General features: G+C 35.9%; 1 protein-coding gene across 11 annotated transcripts in view; it reads right to left on the reverse strand.

The window, feature by feature from the left end:
* Positions 1-2782: 2782 nt before the first annotated feature.
* Positions 2783-23214, reverse strand: part of POSTN (periostin) — a 39270-nt gene continuing 18838 nt past the window's right edge. The window contains exons 11-24 of one of the 11 annotated variants that reach the window (XM_054183769.1): positions 22591-22727; positions 21604-21734; positions 18699-18829; positions 18429-18531; positions 17976-18043; positions 17350-17395; positions 15167-15214; positions 11757-11852; positions 11071-11160; positions 9437-9514; positions 8948-9028; positions 6662-6748; positions 4570-4611; positions 2783-4025 (exon numbers count right to left, since the gene is read on the reverse strand). In XM_054183769.1, coding sequence (XP_054039744.1) covers positions 3985-4025; positions 4570-4611; positions 6662-6748; positions 8948-9028; positions 9437-9514; positions 11071-11160; positions 11757-11852; positions 15167-15214; positions 17350-17395; positions 17976-18043; positions 18429-18531; positions 18699-18829; positions 21604-21734; positions 22591-22727 — 1179 coding nt within the window. In that variant the 3' untranslated portion in view covers positions 2783-3984. The remainder of the gene's footprint in view (positions 4026-4569; positions 4612-6661; positions 6749-8947; positions 9029-9436; positions 9515-11070; positions 11161-11756; positions 11853-15166; positions 15215-17349; positions 17396-17975; positions 18044-18428; positions 18532-18698; positions 18830-21603; positions 21735-22590; positions 22728-23214) is intronic. The other 10 variants (XM_054183797.1, XM_054183788.1, XM_054183779.1 and 7 more) reach the window with 10 other exon arrangements.

Below are 23214 nucleotides of genomic sequence, written 5' to 3' on the forward strand. Positions count from 1 at the left end.
TAAATGTGCATATCTGAAGTAGATGTTTAAAATGCACTAATGAATAGAGCTATTCAATTTTTCATGTAGAAGAATATCACAGATGGCATTTTTCCCCCTCACTTTTTAAAAAATTTCAACATAGTTGAGATTTGAGATTTTCCAGTTTTACATTTTTTGTATATATTTCTTGGACGCTGAATTAAAGTAATGGAGAGTTTTGTTCTATTTAGTTTTTTACAAATATCACATGTGCCTTTACTACTAGAGCTCCTACACTTGTGTCAAGAGGCTGCTGCGTGAGAGCACTGAGGTGCCACCAGAGGTAATTTTAAGGATCTTCAAAGAGACAACAGAAGACATAACTGAAAGCCTGGTGACTATAGAGACAGCAAAATTTACTCTCCTCAGACAGTAACAAGGTTAACAGGACATTATTTAAGCTTAAATATGTGAACCCTGACAGGAAAAGGTAGTATAAGCAGTTTGGGCCTGACCCCTAGGTGATGCACAGATCAGGCTGTACAATACAGTGGTCTTGTTCAAACTAGAGAGGGAGAAATAGGGCTGGGTGAAACTTTTTGCTGAATCATATAAAGAAAGAATCAGGCACTATTAACAACTTTTTCCCCCTCAGTTTTTAGGCCTGGTTTCATCAGTCTTGTAGTCATGCTCTGAATGGGTGAGGATACACAGATTGGAATGTGTATGAGAGCATGGAAAGATTTGTACATGGCTGTCAGTCTGTTAAATTTTGGATATCTTAGCTTATTTCAGATCAATTTGGCAAAGGGGTATTAAACACAGAAGACAGAAATCTATATGAAACAGCTTATTATTTGTGGTGCTGCTTTTAAAGGTAGTTTATTTTATGTCTTTGAGACATTTACTTTTCACCTTTAAGGGAAAGAATAAACAAAGCTTTGTTTTGGAGAAGTTGGATTTTAGTTATTTTGTGACCATATAGATTCATGCCAAGGAACTGTTCAGGCATCCTTGCTGGTCACTTCACAGGGGAGATGAGAGACAGAGGAACAGAGGACAGAAGTGACCATTTTATATGAAGATGAAGAATTAAGTATATGGTGGTACTTAAATGCCAAGTATCATCAACTCCAGGGCAGTTTTGTTATCCACCTGTAATGTCTCTGTCTTGTAGCTTCCACTTTTTTCATCATATTTAATATATGAAAAACATTCACCATGTTCTCCTCTATTCATACTTGTCAAATTATGAATACTTATATTTTCCCTCCTACATCACAAAGAAAAGAATGTAGATACGAATCCTAGTTTCCAGAAAATCACAAAGTAGCAATTAATGTGTAATTCTCAAATTTCATTATTTTTAAAGGAAACATCAATATTTAGTGATCTTATAGATCACTTATGTGCACCCACTGTTGTCAAAACTGACAGATCCTGGACCACTGTCAGTTACTAATTCTTTGGCATCAGTTTTTCATTCAGGAAGTAGATAAAGCGCTTTGAGAATTCCATCACCAACTCAACTGGGCATACCTGCTTATAAATCCCCAAGAGATTATTAGGAAACACCAAAGAAAAGAGGGAGTTCTCTATTATTAGTAAGCATTCTGACTCGGTAGTATGCTAATCCCTTGTTTAATAACATTACATTAGTTTAAATTAATATCAGGTGAGGGGAAATAGATAATGGAGTGGGAGGAGTCATAGTCACAAAACTTATCCAAATCTGCTCTTTTCCAAAAGACTGTCCGTGATGAGACAGAAATAACTAACTATATGAAAAGCAATGTTGATGTTCTTTCTACATTGGTTTGTGAAGTATTCTTGTTCAGATAAATAGAAAAAGCCAATCCATCAAAGGAGATGTCAGTGTACAGCGCAGTTGGGCAAACACCTCCTGTGGTCAAGGAAGAACATAGAGGGACAGAGTGTATCAGAGAAACAAGTGTTCATGAAGGAGTGCCCTTCATATACGGTTGTATTTCACCTGGATTATATTAACGAAAGGTGAAGTACAGAAAGGTATTTTAGTGACTACCACAGGCCTTAAGATGTTATCAAAGCAGAAAATATACCAAAATTAGTATGTTACAAATTTATTTCCACTTGAAAAGTTAAAAATGTCCTACCACATGATAAGTTTTAATCCCTTTTCTTGCCTTCTTCTGCTTTCTCCCCAGTTTCTGTATATAATTTATGTTAGTTCCATTCCATTTTTATCCCCAGCTCCTGTTCTTTTATTGGGAGAGGAGAGTATAGACACATTCCTCCCCTCACGTAATTATTGTCCTTTAAAATCTTACTTGACTGACAGCTCACGGTGGCACAGCAGTGAAGAAAGGAGATTAAAGTTCATGATTTAATGACAGTCAAAGGCCCCGTGGAAAAGTTAGAGCTTCAGTTCACCCTCTAGGCAGTCCTAAGAGCTCTCATTCTCACCTAAAAGCTGTCTAGCTCTTACTGGGGGTTAAAAGCTGTCCTTCCACCAAAGCACTATCATAGTAGATACCGAGGTCACCTTATTGAGAGAGTCTGACAGACCGGTAAGGCTACACAAGATATCAATCCATTGCTCAGATTGCTTTATCATCCAGGGAGTGGTGCTCACGGTGTGTGATTATGGAATTAGGGAAGGTTTTTAATTGTGTTTAAGGAGACTGATGCAGTTTAAGTGCATTAGCACATGCTAAGTGAGAACGGGAAGCAAAAATTTGCTTCCCTGAAAGCATATTTTTTAACTAAAAACTACACTAAAAGTTTAAGAATATGTAGAATTTCCTTTACTTATTAAAAAATGTTCCCAAATGAAAGTAAGCACAGTTCAGCCAAATTCTTTATTTAGTATTTGTTTCAAAACAGACATATAAAAGCACATTAGGTAACTCCTCTGAAACTTTAGTCTGCAGAATTAAGGCACTTTGAACAGGTTTTTTCTTACTCCATGAGTAATTGTTTTCCAACTGTTGTTAATAAAGGCAAACAACTTTTATGAGTATAAAACTAGAGTTACAAAATGGACATAATTTACAGACAACTCCACATTAGTACCAGACATTAGCAAAGCATGTTTTGATATAAAAGCTTTCAGACCTAGCCTCATTTTTGTAAAACCTTTTTCCATGCTGAGTTAACTGTTTGCATGCATTTTTATTTATCCCTTCTATAATCCACCTTAATAATCAAAAGACACATTTCGGGAAAAGTGGGAAAATCTCAGTATATGTATTGGTACAGGATTCCTTTAATAGGAATGATTTTTCTTATAAATTATGAAGTCAACATGACCTCAAATACATTTCAAGAAGCTCACAATGTTAGATTTTTTTTTCTTTTTAAGAGCTTCCATTAGCCATTTTACTAGGTGTTTGGATATGTAATGCAGAACAAAAAAAAGAAAAAGGATACATTTAATATAAGGCATATTTGTTTGTTTAAAAAAGGTAACATTACTGGTGTCATTATGACATTAAACACACAATGAATTTTGACTTAAAAAAAAGCATACAATACCACTGAACCAAAAGTGCTATGTTAACATTTCATATTTCCTTAGATTACTCTAAAAGTCACCTGAAGTGATTTTTATCTAGAAATGATCTAATTTCATTTATATTTCTTATTTAGTGGAAATAATAATAATAAAAAAATACACTCTGTATTGTTCCCTGCTCTTTTTGAATCCAATCCTGCAAACACTTACTACTAGCCAGCGTAAGAAGGAATCCTGGTTCTACAGAAGTTGATGGCCTTCCAGCAGTTCCTGGATCCCACCCTGCATAGTGCTTACTACCAAGAGCAGTTAAAGCACCCCCAATGGACTACTCCTCCTAGTGAGCACTGTGCTAGCAGTGAGTATCTGCAGCTTCACATTGTTTTCTGGATTCATGGTTCAGTTTACATTATGTTATCAAAACAACGTCGTTTTCTAATGTTCTCATTTTTTAAAAAACAGTTTCTCTTCCTCTCAAAGACCATGCCATTAACTTGTAATTCTGTGGATTCTATCTTGGAAATCTTTTAGGGATAAGCTAGTCTTGTCCTCCTTCTTGCTGCTCCCCCTGCGAAAAATGGAAAAAGAACCATAATTATTACTTATGTATAATATAGTTACACTATATACTGTATTTACTTGTGAAACAGACATGTGAAGAGGAGAGATGAAACCTGATTCTGTACCCTTCACTTTTGTGCTGGCAGCTAGGAAATTATACTGATCTCTCAGCTTCTTAATTGATCAAAATAATGTAGAATCAGTGAGTTACAAATCCCACAGTGGGGAATCCCACAGTGCCATTTTCACAGTGTTAAGACTCCAAAGTCAGATCTCACTTTGACAGCTTTACTCTAATCTGAAACACTGTTTGACCAAAGCACATATCTAAGTTGTTTTCAGATAGAAATACATATAAGAAAAAAAATCTAGAAACCCAGTGGTTAACAATACCAAGCTTTGTTAAAATTTTGTTTTTTAAAAGCATAAATTCAGCTCTTTCCGTTTGAGCTCTGTTTTCTTAAGGATATTTTTTCCCTCCTGAATTTTAACATAACTGAGAATAGTATTTGATGCATGTTAAAATGTTTAAATATATGTTTTGTTTTTACCTTGTGTCCTCCTGTTTGGTTGTACTTTCCGTACAGGTGCTTCTAGAAAACAGAAATATGGCAGTCAGAAGTCATTTGTAAGAGCCTTTAAACTAAACCTCAATAGAAATGTTGGAAACCCATTGCTGACTTGCAAGGTTTTCAGTAAATCAAGAATTTTTTCCCATTAGCATGTTGACTTGATCACCTGAAACATGAATGCTTATAACACAATTCACACACCTCTGTCATGTGCAGTCGTCCACCAAATCTTAACAACATTTCAAAAGCATATTTACATTTTAAGAGTATGAATGAATCCATTATTCACACTGATTTCCTACAGATGGTTACATGATGCAGGCAGGTGCCAGGACGTTTTACCCATGTTCTTCATCCAGCAAACATCGCCTGACACTGTCAGCGACGTACAAGCTCAGGTTAGTGTACAGCCCGGGGCTCAGTCTCAGCTTTTGGCAGAGGATGTTCAGGTCTGCTGTGTAGACATTACTTCAGGAAGTATTTATAAATGATATGCTTGAAACTCATGATGGTGGCCACATTTCCAGCTGTGTTTGGGTCCTGATGTGTAACTGTGAGTCTGCCATACGATTCCGCGTTTAGAGTTCAGTTAATTTTCTCAGAGGCTTCTACTTTAAAGGGTGGAATAGAGCAAGGGCTATTGACTAGGTACCACCCTCATTAACAGATACATCTGTTTTCCAAAATACTGACTCAGTGAAACTATGGACACTTTTTCTTCTTTCTCATCAGACCTTGAGGCATTTTTTAAACTGGATGTCTCCTCATTGGAAGGAAAAACATTTCGTAAGAATTAGGGATAATTCTTCTGTTACTGTCACAGAAATTTTACTGTGGTATTTTTCCTTCTTTACAACCATGAAGTACGTGCATCTTCGCTTAACCAGCTGCAATCAGTTGTCTTTTAATCCTGAGGTACAGTGTACACAAATGCATAGCCCTGAGACACAGGCTTCACCTCATTACAGCTAAGACTAAACAATGGGTATCTGCACCAAGGTGAGAGAAAATTTCAAGCTCTGCACTGCCCTGACAAGGACAGGACATGGTCCATCTGAACTATTCTTTCCATACTCATATGCTGTCCACACAATTATGCTTTCAGGTAAACGTCATGGTCGAAGATCACAATTGTCTGTCATTTTCAGGCAACACTTATCTTCCCTGCATGCCTTATACAACTCAACATTGAAGTGACGCAAACACTATGGTATGTCTTCAATATTTACCATAGACTTCAAAATTTAAAAAGTAGAAACGCATTTATTTAAATTCATTCTCCACAAGCCATAACATTTCTTCCTACTAAATTAATTCATTTAGTTCAAAGGCTGACAGAATAACTTAATCTGCATAATTAGAATTGGAAAAGGACACACAAACAAACAAAGAAATTCTAAACAATCTACTTCTTAACTTTGAATGAAGATCACTAAAAAATGATCATTAAACTTGAAGAACAAATTCCTAATATAAATCCAGGCAGAATTGTATTTGGCTCCTTTGAAAGACTCATTTTGAACCTCAACACTGTTCAGCTTTTTCAAACCCAAGAGCTTCCCTCATTTAACAACAGGATAAGGACAGAGAAATTCCAAGACCCTGTGAGATATTTACTCAACCCCAGAGGTTATATTCCCTCCACCCTACCCCACTTCACCAAGTTGAGAACCCCTCACATCAACAGATCACATTAACACTGACAAGAAATAACTCAAGTTAAAAACGACTCACGTGGTCTTCTTCTGGATGTGCTGCTTAGAGAAAAGGCAATTCTTATGGTGCGTGTTCCTTCAAATATTTTACCTAAGTTTTGTGGTTAGACATTTCCTCTTGTCTACTATGCTTGCCAAATCTTTTAGTTACATTTAGCCACAAGATAAGCCTCAACATTTTTCTCTGCAATGTCAGTGAAAGAATTCTTTTCCAAAACAATTATGAAACTCTTCTTGCTAAAATACTGGCTTCAGACCTAAGTAATTTTTGTGAATAAATACTACAAAACCCCACCCGGAATGATCACTTCAGACAAAGCAGGTCTTAGTGATTCTGGATTTTTAGGCAAACTAACCTTCCAGCTGGACTGTCTTGATTTCTCTCTCGATAATCTGTGGCTCTCCCTCAATTACTTTAGTAACCTTGGTGTACTCAGTTCCAGCTACGATAAGCATCAAAAACAAATGAGTTAAATCTGGCACGGCATTTTCCCATATGCAAGGAACTTTTAGTGGAAAAAAAAATGTCATTTTGGGGGTGCAGATCTATGCAGGCCACCACCTTATTCATGCCATAAGGTCCTGCTGATTTCCTTGGCTCTGCCACAGGTGATTCCTGCTCTAGGGCTGAGAGTCATTCATTGCAATCTTGGCTTGAAGTTGCGTTTCAGCAAAGATTGCTATTTCCAATAAGGAATGCTGGATATTGTATAAGTAGACTTAAAGCCAATGCAAAATCATTCCTTTACTTTAGACAGTGGTAATACATTTGTTTGTGACTGGAGCTGGATATAAATGCTTAGGAAATTTTCAGTAAAACAGAAGGAATTTGATGTAGATAAGAGGAACATAAAGCATTATCACCATTATCACCAACAGGAGCATGTGTATCTGTTTTTATTGGCTAAACATATGGTAAGGTATTACCATGGCAGCCAAGGGTAGCTGACTGGATAAAAGATAGAGAAAAATCAAATTAAAACAAGAGACAAATCTGCTTATTGGGTCCATTCTATAAAGCAGGATGCTTATGCAAACTAACATATAATAGCAAGGAAAAATAGCAAGAATTCAAGAGACAACATTGTCTTTTCCAAAATTACTACAGATAAACTATTTATCTCTTTTCCATAGACCTATAGGATCACTGTAAGATGTATCTCTACAGATTATGTCTATTTAGTTGTATACCTCAGTAACTGAAGACGATTAAAATTACAATTACAATTATAATTATTAGATTCTGGCATCAGACCTGTCACCAGAATTTTGAACAGTTTGACAGATAAAGTTTAATTATGCTCTTTATTGCCTGGTTGACACCAACAAAACATAGTCCAGTATATGGAGGGATTTTCTTGCTATAATTTCTTTCAACTTTCCTTTTAAATATGCAGTACTGAAATAGCCATCTCCAGAGAGCAACTCTTTTCACATAGCTGGGACGCTTAAGATGGGATAAGATGAAAAACCCTCTGGAAGTTCTTTTTTCTCTCCAATGACTACAGTCAAATCCTGGCTTAGATTTGTAAAACTAAGATTTATGTGTTTAAAACAGAAGAAATACAGTCAACAGTATTCATAGCCATATCTTAGCTTTTCTCTAAGACTAGCTGTATTATCAACTAGCATGGTTTTGTTTGGTGGAAAGCTGTTCAGCCATCACTAAATTTTTTACTTAACTCAAGTTTAACTCAACTCACGCTGACAGAATAGTGCTTGTGAAGTACTACAAGATTTAGTTCAATGAACACATAGCTGGCTGTAAGCTACTTTTTACTGGTATTCAAGTTTGTAACCTACTAAAAAATGAACTTAAAATGAAGTGGATTCAGTTAATTTATGCCATACGTATCCATACTTATTTTTGAGCTTCCGACTCAGATTTACACTAACATTTTGTAAAAGCACAACACTTGAATTCTCTTTTTTTTTATTCCCCATTGCTATTATAGGTAGTTTTTTCTAATCTACATTAAGCAGAGAACATTCCAAATTCATAGATAAAGATTAATTTCATAAGCACAAGTTCTTTTACCATTTTTCTACAGCTACTGGTTATATACTGCCAAAACTGTTAGAATTAAGAGAGCAAGAAGGAAAGAAAACCATTCCTTGGAATGCTATATTGGAAGAGAATTAAAGTTAATGCCTTGATATCCATCACCTGTAAGTATTGAAAGAAGGATGCTAAACATGCCTTTAATTATTAACTTGAGGGCAATGAATATTCATTTCTGAAGAACTGCTAAGTAAGATGAATTTGGCCTATTACAATACTTTCCACTTCACAAGTGGTTTTCACAGATTTAAATTTGCTGAAAAAAGAGTTCACAGCTAGTGGAATAAATCTTCATTGCTCCCCTGAGTTTTAATTAGATAACTTTTTAAAGACTGAAAAAAACCCAAACAATTTTTTTTTTTCATGATCAATATCATAAATAAATTGATTAATCAAACTTTGGTACTTATTTCCATTTCACAGACATCTGGAACTTCATATATGGCATTCTATTTTTTTCTCCCATTAAAGTTCCACTTCCACTAGGTCAGTCTTTAAAATGTTGAGATCAACATATCCGAGAGGGGTTTCAGTTATCATAACCTGTTGCAAAAAGGTTAGTTATAATACACTGAATTACCTCCCTGCAGAAGTCTTTTGATTTCTTCATCCTCAAGTAAATGACCATCACCTTCAATAAATTTGGTCACCTTGGTAACCTCTGATAGGACACAGGTTATGGCAAATAATTGATTTACATAAAACTTTTGACAATCGTGTAACAGCATATTACTGAATTAATCCTGTCATAGCATTTTGCTGAATTACAAAATTCATCTGTTATAATAATAAACTCCATGTAAACACTGAAAACACCATATTTTACAACAAACATAGCATACTATGTATTAGACCCAGGCAGCCTCAAATCCAGAGCTGACTGAAATGTGAAGATCAGAGACTCAAACCAGAATGTTGGATTTGGACATTTTTCAGGTTATGAGGTTTAAACTCTGGGTATGTTTTTGCAGTATGAGCAACTTTGCTGAAAACATGGAGTATCCATTCAGTAATTACTTAAGTAATATATATATTTTTTAAAGGAAGGAAAGAAAACAAGGATACTAACCTTCTTCAAGCAATTTCTTTAACTTTTCTTCATTGTCTGAACCACCAGCAGTAATTCTGGTATATTTTATTTCAGGACCTGAAAAAAGATGTGTAAGACGGACTTTAATCAAATATAAGGGATTGCCTTTTAAGTTATTGTTTCCTATTTAACACTTAGGATTAACACTCTTTAATCTGCTTTTATGATCATTTTTCTTTACTGTTTCCCAAATTAAATTGAAAGAGGATTACAAATAGTATTTAGAGCTATTCGGGAAAGTACTCAGACAAATTTAATATACTTATAGTAAATATCTCCTCGTATTCTTTAAGTAAGGCACAGTTTTAAACACTTTGTTGTATTACATCACAGATCAGGTATTTCCTAAGTGCAAAAGGAGTCTGGTCCACCATTGTAAATAGAAATTGTTGCTTTTATTACTGCTATGAATCATTTGAGAGCTTAACATTTGAGATTTTTTATCAGTTTCTGCTACAGAGGGAAGAGGAAGAAAAATCAGGTATGAAGCACTAGCATTTTACATTATATTGACCATTTTATGTGGGATATTAGTGAAACCTGAATATGAGAAATGAGAAAATGGTATTTTATTTTCTCCCCCAAAATTCTGTGTCGAAAAACAGTCGCGGGTTTATTCAGAAACGACCAGTGGTTTTTCTTCAGTTATTTTCATTGTAGTAAATAGGTGTATGAGAACATCTTAAGTCTGGTTATTTATTTCTCTCTTGCTTGAAGGACTTCTTAAATTTAATTTTAAGATTTTCTAAATAAACTGAATATTAAGACTTTCTGCTAAGTCAGTATGTTCCTATAACACTGTCTTTCCCTTAAAACTGCTCTGGCAGACAGAATTTTATTGGCAGTGTTCGAACTAATATTTAACCAAGGGGATCAAAATGCGTTAACAGAAAATTTGTGACTGCTTAAACGTCTCGCTCCACTTCTCAATTTCTTTGAAGATTCTAGGATTCTTAAAGAAATATCCTTGTAGTAAGGTCAAATATTGAAATTGGCCAAGGAGTTTGAAAGTTACTGCAGGAGAAGATCAAGGGACATAGGCGCCCATTATTTTCATCTTATATTAGCTGAATATACAGGTCTAACTTGCACATGTCAGATCAATCAAGGCCTCTCCTTACGGAAAAACAGAGAAGTTGTTTTTCTGAAATGATTGTCCAGGGAGCCTGGGATGACAGGCAAAAGTAGGTATTTCCACATTGAAGGTCTACCTTTGGTCAAATGAAACTTACCTGGAAATACACAACCCAAAAGTTCACACACACAAGAAAATGTCTTCTTTCTAAAGCAAGCCAGACTTAAAAAGTGCAATAAAAGCAGTCCCATCCTGAAATGGTAGCAAGAAGCTTGCAGGAGCAGACACTTTGCAAACACATAAAAAACCAAAGTTAATTTTTCATTGTTTTGCATGCTGTTAAAATCTAATTGCCATTTCTGTATATGTGTGTGTAGGACACACAGCCAGCATTTCTGAAAATTCTTCTCTCCAGGAAATGTAATTTGGGTATTTCTGTCCAGGAAATGCAGGTTAGGCATTAGGACAGAACTCAGGATTTGTTACTTTGTATGTAATGGTAAACTTCATGAAGTATGAATGGCTCATCATAATTTACCTTGAATAATTCTTTCTTCTGTTACTTTTTTCTCTGTCACTTCCACAGGTCGTCCATCAATGATTTTGGTGTATGTTTTAATAATTGGTTCTACAAGGATTTTTAAGTTGAAGACATTAATCAAGTGATGAACAGTGTTACAAGTGCTGTTTTTGAGATGTGGAAACTTACTGAAGTACACAAGGAAATACCATAGCATATTTTACAAAAAACGAAAATGTCCAGAGGAGTTTCCTCCAAATTTAGGATGGCCACATGCTGCTTTTCCTTTAAAAGCACCCTAGATGTGAACTTCTCAATTCCCCTAGCAAAGCAGAAGGCAAAATTTACCTCTCTGATAAAATTGCCTATCACAGATTCACATTCTGCATTTTTGATTACAGGACAACAACCAGCAAATAATTCTTAAGAGAGAGAGATCTTATGTCAGCATGCACAACATTTCTAACACTGTCTTGACTGTAGCTATGGGACAGAGCTAGGCAAAAAAAACCACATTTTTTTTTAATTGAGAAGTGAGAATGAAATTATGCAATAAAATTACAACACTTCCAGAAGGTCTTGTTAAAAACAGAACACTTGTCTAACATATCACCTGAATCACCTACATAAAGTAGAAACTGACTTGGAATAGTGAATATTTCAAATTTTAGCTAATACAAATGAGTTGCTGAAAGCATACCAACCTCCATGAATCACTTTAGTTATTGTCTCCCCTTCCCTGACTATTTTGAACTCAGGTTCCCCTTCAATTAATTTAGTGAGCTGTGTGATAGATGGGTCTGTGACATAGGAAAAAAACAACACGTTACAAATAGTCATAAAAATATTTATGGTATTCCATGGGGCTGAGACAAAGCTAGCATTATCCCCCTCCCCTAAATAAACCAGATGACTGTAATGGATTTCTTAAATCTGAGAAGCCATTTGCAGCAATGCTGTTCAATCTTGCACTTCGTCCCATGCTATCTTAAATTTAGATCCTATTGCACACTTACTATTTAATTATTTTATTTTATTTTTGTGTGTCTGATATTTTTAAAATTTGTTGACAAGTCTCAGGCAAAAACCAGATCCTCAGCAGCTGAAAGGCCGTCTTCCTCTCTATATATTGGTAAGAAGCCTACTATGCGGCGTTGCTGTAGTCTTATAGCTATTGCTGTGCTAGTGATGAGCGTGCAAATTATTGTGTGAAAGCTTAGGAAAGAACTAGAGAGGGAAATGTTTGTCAAATTATTTCCTACTAACTGTATAGATAGGCCAGAGGAAATTAGGTCTTTTGGGGGGTTTTTATTTGGCTTTTTTTTTTTTTTAAGCTATCAAGAATTGTCCACTGGTCACACAGCTTAAAGAAAAAAAATTAAATAAACTTCAGAGATAACTGGAATGGCTGTATGGATATTTGTCAGCATTAATGGTTATCATTCTCTGAGTTGCATGGGAGATGTCATTTGATTTCAGTGGCCAAAACAAACCTCTTAACCTTGTGCAATCCCTATAAACCATGCTGATCCAAATATATTTCTGTCTGACAGGCTGGAGCAGCAGATACTAAATAAATTCGGAACATACCATTGATGCAGTCGGTTAACAAGAATAACATGGGTCTTCTGTAACAAGCATTACAGCAACATCACCTACTTAAAAAGTTGCTGTAACACACACTTCCCTTATTCCCTATTCAGAGTTAGAAACTTAAAGTCCATCTCTCTTGCTTTCCTTAAACATACCTTAAATATCTTTATATGAGTTTATGTAGAAGTCTATACTTTATAGTTTTGGGGGTTTTTTAATTACTGATCAGAATTTGACAATAGCTTTTTAATATGGGTGCCTGGTGTTATTTGTTAAAAACAGTACAATTCAGGCTAACTAGTGTCTTTCAATAATAAAAATCCAAGCACACATTTTTGTTTGCTTTTGCAGCAGAAGATAATTTTATAAGTCAGATTTTAGAGCTAAATAATTCATTTATTTGCTGCAGATGAGATGATATGACAGGATGATAACAATGCTCAGTTATTATAGAGCTCCATTCATCTACTCTGAGTTTTAAATAGCTGAACACCCCACTCTTTCTTCTATTTTCTAACAAGTCTGGCTGAAAAACATAAATATTTTAAATAAGCAATCTTACAAGATTCATTCACTTGCTTCTGCTTTAAAGTTAGAGGCATTTTTGCACATTGAGAGTCCATTAAATATCAATATATATTGACATAAGTGATGAATAATAATGAAAGCATGTCAAAGGTATATTTATGAATGTTTATAAATCTTCATTTTTTTTTAAATTTCTAGATTACTGGACTTTCTTATGTGATTGATATAGCAGATGTACAGAAAACAAAAGGTAAAGCCATAGTTTGCTAGACTGCCTAGTCAAGGATCAATCCTTTGAACATTTGATCAATTACGAATTGGGTTTCAATCAGATTTAACTTTTTAGATCCCTTTAACTTGCCGATGTATGGACAATGGAAGCACAACTGAAGTAGAAAACATTGAGACAGGAAAGGGCAGACATCACCCTCTACACTTGGGGGTGGTTTTTCTTTTTTTCCTGAAATCTCCTTTCCATCACGCTCTGCTAGAACTTCCTGATATATGTTGCAAAAATTAACATGCAACTTTGCCAGAGTTTTTCTACAGACAATTGTGGGCTTTTGTGGTTTTGACGGGAGCTGCTGCTCAATACTGTTACTACTAGCAAGTTCAGGAAGGGCAGAATTGGCTTTATTGTGTCTACTTCTAAATTGTCAGCAGAAAGGCTGTATTGCCTAGAGATCATTCCCCGGATTGTGTCCCAAAGCAGAAACAGTGTATTGGCAATGGAAAGGAGTAACTCTTCAATACTCACTAACTCATAAAGTTATTTGTTCTTTCTCTGGTGAATAATGCTTAGTCGTACATTTGACTATGTAAGTGCTCAGAAATTTATTTTTTTTCTTTAAAAGAGGGGTTTGTTTCAGTTAACTTTCAACTTCTAAACATCATGTAAATCACCTAAACTATATGCCCTGCCTCTGGATTTAACACAGAAAAACAGGGGCTTTCAGAGAGTGAGTGATTCATCTTCCTCATAGGAAGATTTCTAAAATATCTTGGATGAATTACCATATGGAATCATCCATCCATTTATATTGCTCTGCGGATCTGATTTAATGACGGAGACTAAGCAACAAAGATCAGTATATATATGCTAGATGGTGTCTAATCCTAAACAGGATGAAGCACAGACAAACTGCTGAAAAAGCAAGCTCACGTCACTTCTGCTGGGAGAAAGTCCTCCCAGAAACAATGATTAAATAGTCTGGATAAAATTCTTGCAAGATATTTTTAACTGCCTGACTCCTCAGAAAAGCTCAACCAGATTCCCTTTGAGCATTTTTATTTCAATGGGAAACTGGAGCTCATTAGCAGTATACTTAGACTGGTGGAACAAATGGGTGTTTTAGTTAAGTTATGAATGACAAGTGATTCTGACAGTCCCAGCCCCACTTTTTGTTCTCTTCAGTCCCACCATTAATCTTTAAGTCATGCTTTTGCTGTGAGAAATCAAAAAAGAAAGATTGGCTAACCATCCTTTCCAGGCATCTGACAGATATTGGTATTTAGAACTGATTGAAAACTATATAAAAATGAACTGTTGGTCTTTTTTTCCTTCAGAGTAGAAGAAACAAATCTACTTCATTTTTTTAAATAACTGTTTTAATTTTAAAAAAATAAAATGTTTTTATTGAAAATATGGTAATATTTGGGGCATTTAAAGGAAATGGTTTGAAAAAAGATTATTTAAAAATATTTTAAAAATGCACGTAGAAAAAGGAAGAAATCATTTGGGGAGAGCAACTGTGGGAAATCTTTTTATATAAAATATTTCAGCCAGTTCTAATTGCAATATTTGTATCTTTGCTTTTCCAGCAAAGTGTTGAACATCCTGGAATTGTTATGTATAAAATGCATCCTGGTAAAGAAATACATATGATATATATTCTGTATATGTATATTAACATATACAGAAATATATACAATATATATTCTGTATATGTATATAAACATATACAGAACTATATATACTAAGGGCCTCGTTTACCTTCCTTTCTGATGATGGGCTGGACGTTGCTTTCAATTATGTTAATTTCTGAAAGTATAGAAAATGGAATATAAAGCACACTCCATTCTCACAGTTTCTTTATGGTAATGATCAGTTAGATTTGGTCTGGTCATAAAGACGTGGATAAAATCACAGATAATAACGGATGGAAAAGTAACTCAAACGGATCTAGAGTATGGACCTCAGTTCTAGTTACTAAATGGTGGTGTATACAAGTCACCTTCAGACCGAGTCTACTGGCATTCTATTTGCTTATGTTTGTGCCTTACGAAACCCACTGGTCACAAAACCCATGATAATGTAAGGTACACAATAATAATGGCTAATACCATTCCCTGCATAAACCTTTGCAGAATTCCTTGGTGCATCTTAAATTTGAATCTTGCCCTTTTCTTTTCATTAGGGAGCTGACCTGGTAAACAGAGGAAACCCTCTGACATTCAGAACTATTCTTACACTTGATAGAATGTCATGGAGAGCACGACTGTGGTGCCCTTGTGAGATCAAGTTGTCCCTCTACACCTAAGACAGACTAAAGTATTCATTGAACATCTCTGATAGAAAGTTATTTGACTCATATCCATTCATTGGTAGAGAAGCCTTCACTGATACAGGTCCCAGCCTTCCTGTTCCGGCATTCAACTAAATCAACAGGTACAACTTTCTTGATCTCTGACATTGACATCCCTTGCTGCAGCTTACAGGCATTGTTCTCTCTCTAGCTGCTCTCACTAGCTGTGGGACATAGAATCATAGAATATCTCGGGTTGGAAAGGACCCATAAGGATCATCAAGTCCAACTCCCTTGTCCCCACAGGACTACCTAAAACTAAACCATATGACTAAGAGCATCATCTAGGCACTCCTTGAACTCTGACAGGCTTGGTGCAGTGACCACTTCCCTGCGGAGCCTGTTCCAGTGACCAGCCACCCTCTCAGTGAAGAACCTTTTCCTAATGTCTAAAGTGAACTTCCCCTGGTGCAGCTTCATTCCATTTCCTTGTGTACTATCATCGGTCACCAGAGAGAGGAGATCAGCACTTTCCCCTCCCTCTGCTGTTCCCCTTGAGGAAGTTGTAGACTGTGATGAGGTCACCCCTCTTCTCCAAGCTGAACAAACCAAGTGACTTCAGACGCTCCTTGTAAGTCTTGCCCTCAAGACCTTTCACCATCTTGGTCGCACTTCTCTGGACACACTCTAGTAGTTTGGTGTTGTTCTTATATTGAGGTGCCCAAAACTGCACAGAGTACTCGAGGTGGGGCTGCATCAGTGCAGTGTAGAGTGGGATAATGACCTGCCTTGACCAGCTAGCTGTTGACTCATATTCAACTTGTCGTCAAGATATATTTCTCCATTTTTTGTTCCAAGATTCTTTTAACTTCAGTGTGTCCATTCTTGATTTTCAAAAGCCTAACGTGATGGTCTCCATTCTACTGACAAATGTGGGTAGAATCCTACAGAAACTTAATCATCTGCCTAAATCTGTATTCTCTCACAAGCCAAAGCTTTAGCAAGATCTTTGTCTTCTAACAGTTTGCTTCAACAGTTTCTCCTTTATATGCAGAAACTAAATGCAAACCCTGAAAAGGCTGCAAGAGAGCAAAAAAAGTTCCTTTTTTGCATTTACACCCTGAAGAGAATATGGTCAGAAGAACTGCCTCCCACACAAGCTTCATATTTGCATGATGGGAAACAGGTTGAACAGGTACACTCTCTCCCTCTGGAAGCATTTATAAAAAAAGAAAGCTTCTCAGTGCAGAGTTTGACCAATGCTACATCTTGGAGAGTCAGTACAGGACAACGCTACGTCTTGGAGAGGCAGACAGTAGAACTCTGCTATGCACGAAGCACTGAACCTTGGCTAAAAAAGGAAAAACAATTTTTTCCATATGTATCTCGCCTACCCCAAAGAGTCTGAACAGCTTACTTCAGGGTTACTTTCCTGTCACACATCTGGAAAGGGAAAAAAACACATACAGTAGCACAACCGCCAGAACACTCTACTTTGAGTCTTTTTATTCCTGTGCTTCATTGGCAAATCTTACTTTCCCAGAAATTGCTTTCTTTTTGATTGAAAAAAAGATCCACAGTTCAAGATTGGAACTGGCAACATTTAAAAAGCAATCTCAAACTCATCTGGAAGTATTTAAAATGGACTTACTGTAAAACGTCAGTGGAATCTCTTTGAAGGTACTGTCACGAACAAACTATAAATACAGAAAAGTAATTTTAAAATTTAGAAGAAAGAACACTTGCCTTCTAGTTTCCTAATAAGCATGGGCAGGATTTACTGCTTAACTGATCTAAAAGTTAGGCTATGCTATTTGCCTAGGTTGTCTCATTCATTGTTGAGGGAAAATGTAACTTCAAGAGGATAGCTGAGATAGATATGAATGTCTATTTTTCTCCACAGGCTATGGAGGCTAGTGGGTTTAGTGACATAGGAATTTAGACACTCAATATTTCTTTCAAAGACGGGTTGCCTCAATGATTTAGAAGTGATTTATTTTGATGGAGTGGTGAAGTGTACCTCAACCAAAGAGGAGATTTGGGCCAGTTCACATTGGAGTGATTCAAATGGAAATATTCTACGCTTATTTGGTGTTAAAAACCACAAATTCTAACTATTGAGTGTGGGGTATCTTTCATTATTATATTTGGGTAACTGGGAATTATTGCATGTGTTGTCTGCTGAAGAAACAGAGGCACCAGAGAATCACGAATTATAATGTACATGATTTCACAGATCCTACCTAAAAGATGAAGGGATCATTATTTAAAGAGTACCTTTATTTGAATGTACTTAATCAACTTCTTCAGGATTGTGAGCAACTGATCATTTCCAACAGGCAGATCTGTTGAAAGAAATAGGCATGTAAGAGGAATCATACATCTGTGTTCATTTTACTTTCATTTAAAGTGACTGGGAGATGTAATCACTCTCAAACACTCACACAAGCTGTATATGTACTTGTACATATACATTCTTCCAAATTAGTGGATGTGGAAGATGCCTGTAACATCTTGTCTTCTATATACTTGACTTTCACAGAATTTAAAGGCTTGCCATGGTTTCAAGGAAGGTTCTTGCACAAAATGAGCAGTGAGGTAAACTTTCTGTTTCTTATTCCACATAGGAACTGTCTCTTTAAAGGAGTTAACTTTTTTACGTTATTGCACCTACATAACATGTAAACAGATTCAGAAGAGCATCTATAAATTCCGTGCACTAATACTCACCTGCCGGATATAGGAGTTTATCAATAACATGAATGACACCATTGGTTGCCATAAGGTCAGACTCTCTTGATTTCAGTTCATTAACCAGAAGAGTATCATTCACCTGGTAAAGGATGAAAATAGAACACAAGTTATCGGGGACACTTAAAAACAACCCCAAATCTTAATATAATGTTCAGAAAAATGCAACCCATTCTGTAATGCGGATAGACATGGAATGACAAATCCCTGTTACAAGGCTGTATCAGGGAGACTTTTTCAATACTTAACAGTTTTCAAGTAGAGTTTCCCTCCTTGGATGGTTTTAAGGATGTTTGTCACACCAGGCTCAAAGCCACTTCCAATAAAAACTCCTTGTGTCAAGTGGTAAAGAAGGATATTCCTGAGAGCATTTTTGTCTCCTATTTAAAAAGAAAAGTAGGACTAAAAATTAAATGGTAATGGATATTTCTGGAAATTCTAAGGATTCACACAGGCTTGAGACAGAATTAAGCACAGTATGAATGAAACTACCACAAGCATATACAACTTCAATCTGTTAAAATGACGATAAATTGAAAAAAACCAACCATACAAAAGAACAGAAAAGCAGCCAGCATTTTCCTATTTTTCTGTATTATTTTTTCGTATTTCCTTGCACCCCTAATTAGAATTTTTTTCCCTTTTCTTAAATACACTCCACAAATCATTTGCAAGCACCGTAATTTCAGGACCACTAAGCAGTCAGCAATATCAAATTTCAGCCTTAACACTTTTGCACTTCAAACACTTCAGCCTTAAACTCCAGCCCTAACACTTTTGCAATTAAAGGGAACCATAGCTAACAATTAATATAATTATTCTCTTGTGGCGACACCCTTCTGAGATGACTGGAGATAACCTACAACTCTTTATATACACACTTTTTTTTCCCATCTGGGGCAGGAGAAAGCTGCTATTTATTTCAGGCAGAAAAGAAGGAATCATTTGGAGTGCTGATTTTTTCTGTTCTTAGAGAGAACAGATGCAGCTTGGAGAAGTTGGGAAAGGCCGGGGTTGGGGGCGAACCTATTATAGGGATGATTTACATGTTTCAAAGTCTGACACTCATATTTGGGAAAAAAGGAAAAAAAGCCAACAGTTTCAAGACTGTCTTTTTAAAAAGTAAATGGATTCTGGAGCCCAAGTTAGTGTCCTGACAGGGGTCTCTGGAGGTTCAGAGTCATATGACGGGCTGCAGGAATACCCACAACCATCCAATGAGATAGGGTACCAAGCAGAGCAGTTTTAAAATACATCTGCTTGCCATTACATGGAATGTTGACCATTCTATTACAAGTTTCATATCAGCATTACATGCTGATATTGATTGTTATTAAGAGTTTCAGTCTTGATGAAACTGCAAGGGAAATACTGTCTGATTATAATGTTTTCCTGGTGTCTCTTTAACTGCTTTTATCTGCTCTTTATCTGCTTTTTGTTTTGATCACAGATATTACTGTGATTCACTTTACTACTGAAATGCAATTAAATGCTTTTTTTCTTCCTACTAAAATTAGCACTGAGATTTTGTGACTGAACCATTCATAGATAGACTAAACATAGCCATTTTCACAAACTATCAGATTACCTTTGTTCTATACCACAATGGTTACTGGTTAAAATAATCTTTGTTTCATGTTTTTCTTACAGTTAAACAAGTATTTCTTTATATTCCTTACATATTTTAAGATTTAAATTTATGAAGAAAACAAAATTATGCCTTTAAAGAAAGCCAAGACAGATTTCCAGATAGTAATCTGACACAAAAAACGGCCATTCTGCTGCAAAAAAAATAATGAGGGTAAATTAAAATCTCATCTTCCAAGGAAAGTAAGTATAAACTGAGCCACAATGATAGGAAAAAATAGTACATAAAGCCCCTTAAAAAGCAGAATGGCAAATGTAATTATATTCTTAACTATAGAAATAATCCAAAATGGCATGGGCCTTGGGTACAATGTCGAGTTGCGAACTGAAGGCAAAAATAATAGACCTGATAAACTCAATCTTAGTTAATAAAATAACTATATAGTCCAATAAAACCAGAACAATAGCATTTACCCAGTTAGTTCAGTTCATAGACTTGAGACAAGCTTAATTTCATTTTATAGCTATCTAATGTTAGTCATTTAGGCTAGCTGTTAATTTACTGTTAGTCACTAGAGACACACCACACTAGAAGGTAATTTAGACCACTAACATAACTTTAAATGGCTGAAAAGATAATTCAAATTCACAGTGCCTCCTTAGTGAGTTAAAGGCTGTGTAGAGCTGGGGTTGCTGTTTATGAATGCTCGGAACTGGACTCTTTAAAGTCACTAAGGATTCATAGGATTTGGCTTCACGTCTTTGATCTGAAAAGTTCAGGAAGGGAAAATGTGACTGACCTTCTGGATGTGGGATTCAAGGTAACCACTCCTCCCACACTTGTGGGAGTGTGGGAATCCCACACCAGATTCACATTATTCTTAAATAAACTGAAAATATTTGTAATGCTGTGGCCACAGTCTACCCCTCTAATGGGAAATTCTGCAGGAGATTTGAAGTACTCATTGTGCGTTTCTTCTCTTATGGGAATAAAACATGACATTAAAGAAACTGCTTTTAAATCTTGTGAAAAATGTACTTAATTCCAAAGTTTAAAAGTGTAAGATGGGAAGAAATTACATATATTGGCCTTTAGCAATACATATTCAATATTTAAGTCGTAGAGCACAGGTGATATGAGAGATCTCTGGGTGGAGGCAGAGAAGAGAAAGGACAGACAGGAAAGTGAATACTACATATCTTTTAATGCAATGGTCACAACTAGAAAAGAAATATAACAGAAGAGATTTTTCAGTTTAAAAAAAACAATTATAGCAAGACTGAATGATGAAAAGTTGAAGCTAATTAACCAAATGCGGATTTTAACCTGGAAGGTAATTACACCTTGGAATAATATACCAAGGACTGAAATTTAAATATAAATTCTGGTTGGATGCTTTTTTCCAAAAATATATTTTTTCTTTCACCCAAGAAGGAATTCATTTAGGGAAGTCCTACGCAAAAAGTAAACTGTTTTATCAGACATCTTTTGTGTAAGAAATGCACGAGCCGCCTTTCCCATCGATTTTGCCTTTTCTTATATGTCTAGTTTTCTTATGTTACTTACTTATCAATATATCTTTGTCGTCATCAGTCAAACCTTTAAAAGCATCATTAGTTGGAACAAACAGAGTCCATTCTCCAGGCCGTGACAGAACATCATCTAAACCTGCAGCTTTCACCAGACTGAGGAAAACACTGTTTACAGGAAAGAGACAAAACACAAATACATTCTATTGAAGTGTAGTAACTACACTTGGGTCCAGGCACTTAGTTCCCTCATTTTTTTCTGATAGTATATCAATCTTCAAACACTCTCACTGTTTCCCAGAAATAAAGACAGTGAAGGTGGAAAATTAGAAAAAATAAAAGGCAGTCTTAAGAGTAGCAGACTGAGGAAAAAGGATTTAAGAAAAAAAAATATTGGCAGCCTGGATAAGAGCAGAATTCATTGAATTAAAACCTCACAGATCAAAGAGATGAAGGGAGGATGCCAGGGGTAGTTGCTGTCTATAGAAGTATTGATATTCGTGCAGGAAGGCAACAGAAATACGTACTGGAAGTGTATGCAGTCATGCTGCACCTATATGGAATTGGACTACTTGTTAATTAAAACTCCAGTCTCTACTGCATTTATAGCTCTGGATGCATCTTCCAATTCCTTCTGTCCTCTTACTCTTCCCTTTCTGGTATCTTACTGACTCTTATGTGCTGTAAACAACCATTCTAGCATAAAATCTGGGAGCCCTTTCAGTATGCAGCTGGAGGAGAATACTTTTTCTTTTTTCCTCCCCCTCTTCCCCTTTTTTTGCGAATGGTATCAGAAGAAAGGACAGCTGAGAAACGACTCTGGAGAAAGGGCAAGACTGGAGAGCGGTGTCCCCCTGGAAAGCATATAAACATTTCTTCACCAAGTTTGCAAGGCTTGTGCCCTGCCCTCCCTGCCCCCAAAAATCCAACACCACACGGTTCGCAACTATTTCTAAGACCAACTGTGCTGTACGTAAGTTAGCCTCTGTAGGAAAATCTCAGTGCTGTCAAAACTCCTACTCACCTGAAACGCTTATCATTTCTCAGCATTTCATGCAATGTCTTTTCTGCTGGATTGATGATTTGTCTGAAGATGTGAATAAAACCATTCCTTCCTTCTTTACTTCCTCTGACCATGCATGAATTTTCAACACATACAGCCTAATTAAAAAAAAACCCAAACAAACAGATGTAGCTATTCACACAATGATATACATTTAAACATATTTGATAAAAGGAGATGGATGCATGCTTCAAAATAGGCTCCTATATGTAAAAATAATATTCATATGTATTTTCTACAGTCAAATTGTGTGTTCCTGCCAGGAAATCTGTTATTGGCTGAGAAAGCAAAAGTAGCAAAATCTGGAGTAAGTTAATATGATGTAAATATTTCCAAACTTGATTTTTTTCTTTCCCTTGAGAATGGTCTTATTTAGTTCCAAAAACTAGCTTTAAAAATTTTTAATTAATGGAATGCCAAATCTGGAATCCTGTTTGTTTTCCAAAAGAGTCTTCCATGAAAACAAAGTTCCCATCGATAAAGATTCATTTTTTCCTAGCTTAAAAGCTTAAAGATTTTTGCTAGTCGTAATGGTAATTGTTGGAGGTTTCATTCAGCTTTGTCTTGTATTCTTTCATGACTCTT

The sequence above is a fragment of the Rissa tridactyla genome, chromosome 1 (assembly GCF_028500815.1).
Source record: "Rissa tridactyla isolate bRisTri1 chromosome 1, bRisTri1.patW.cur.20221130, whole genome shotgun sequence".
NCBI classification, from domain to species: domain Eukaryota; kingdom Metazoa; phylum Chordata; class Aves; order Charadriiformes; family Laridae; genus Rissa; species Rissa tridactyla.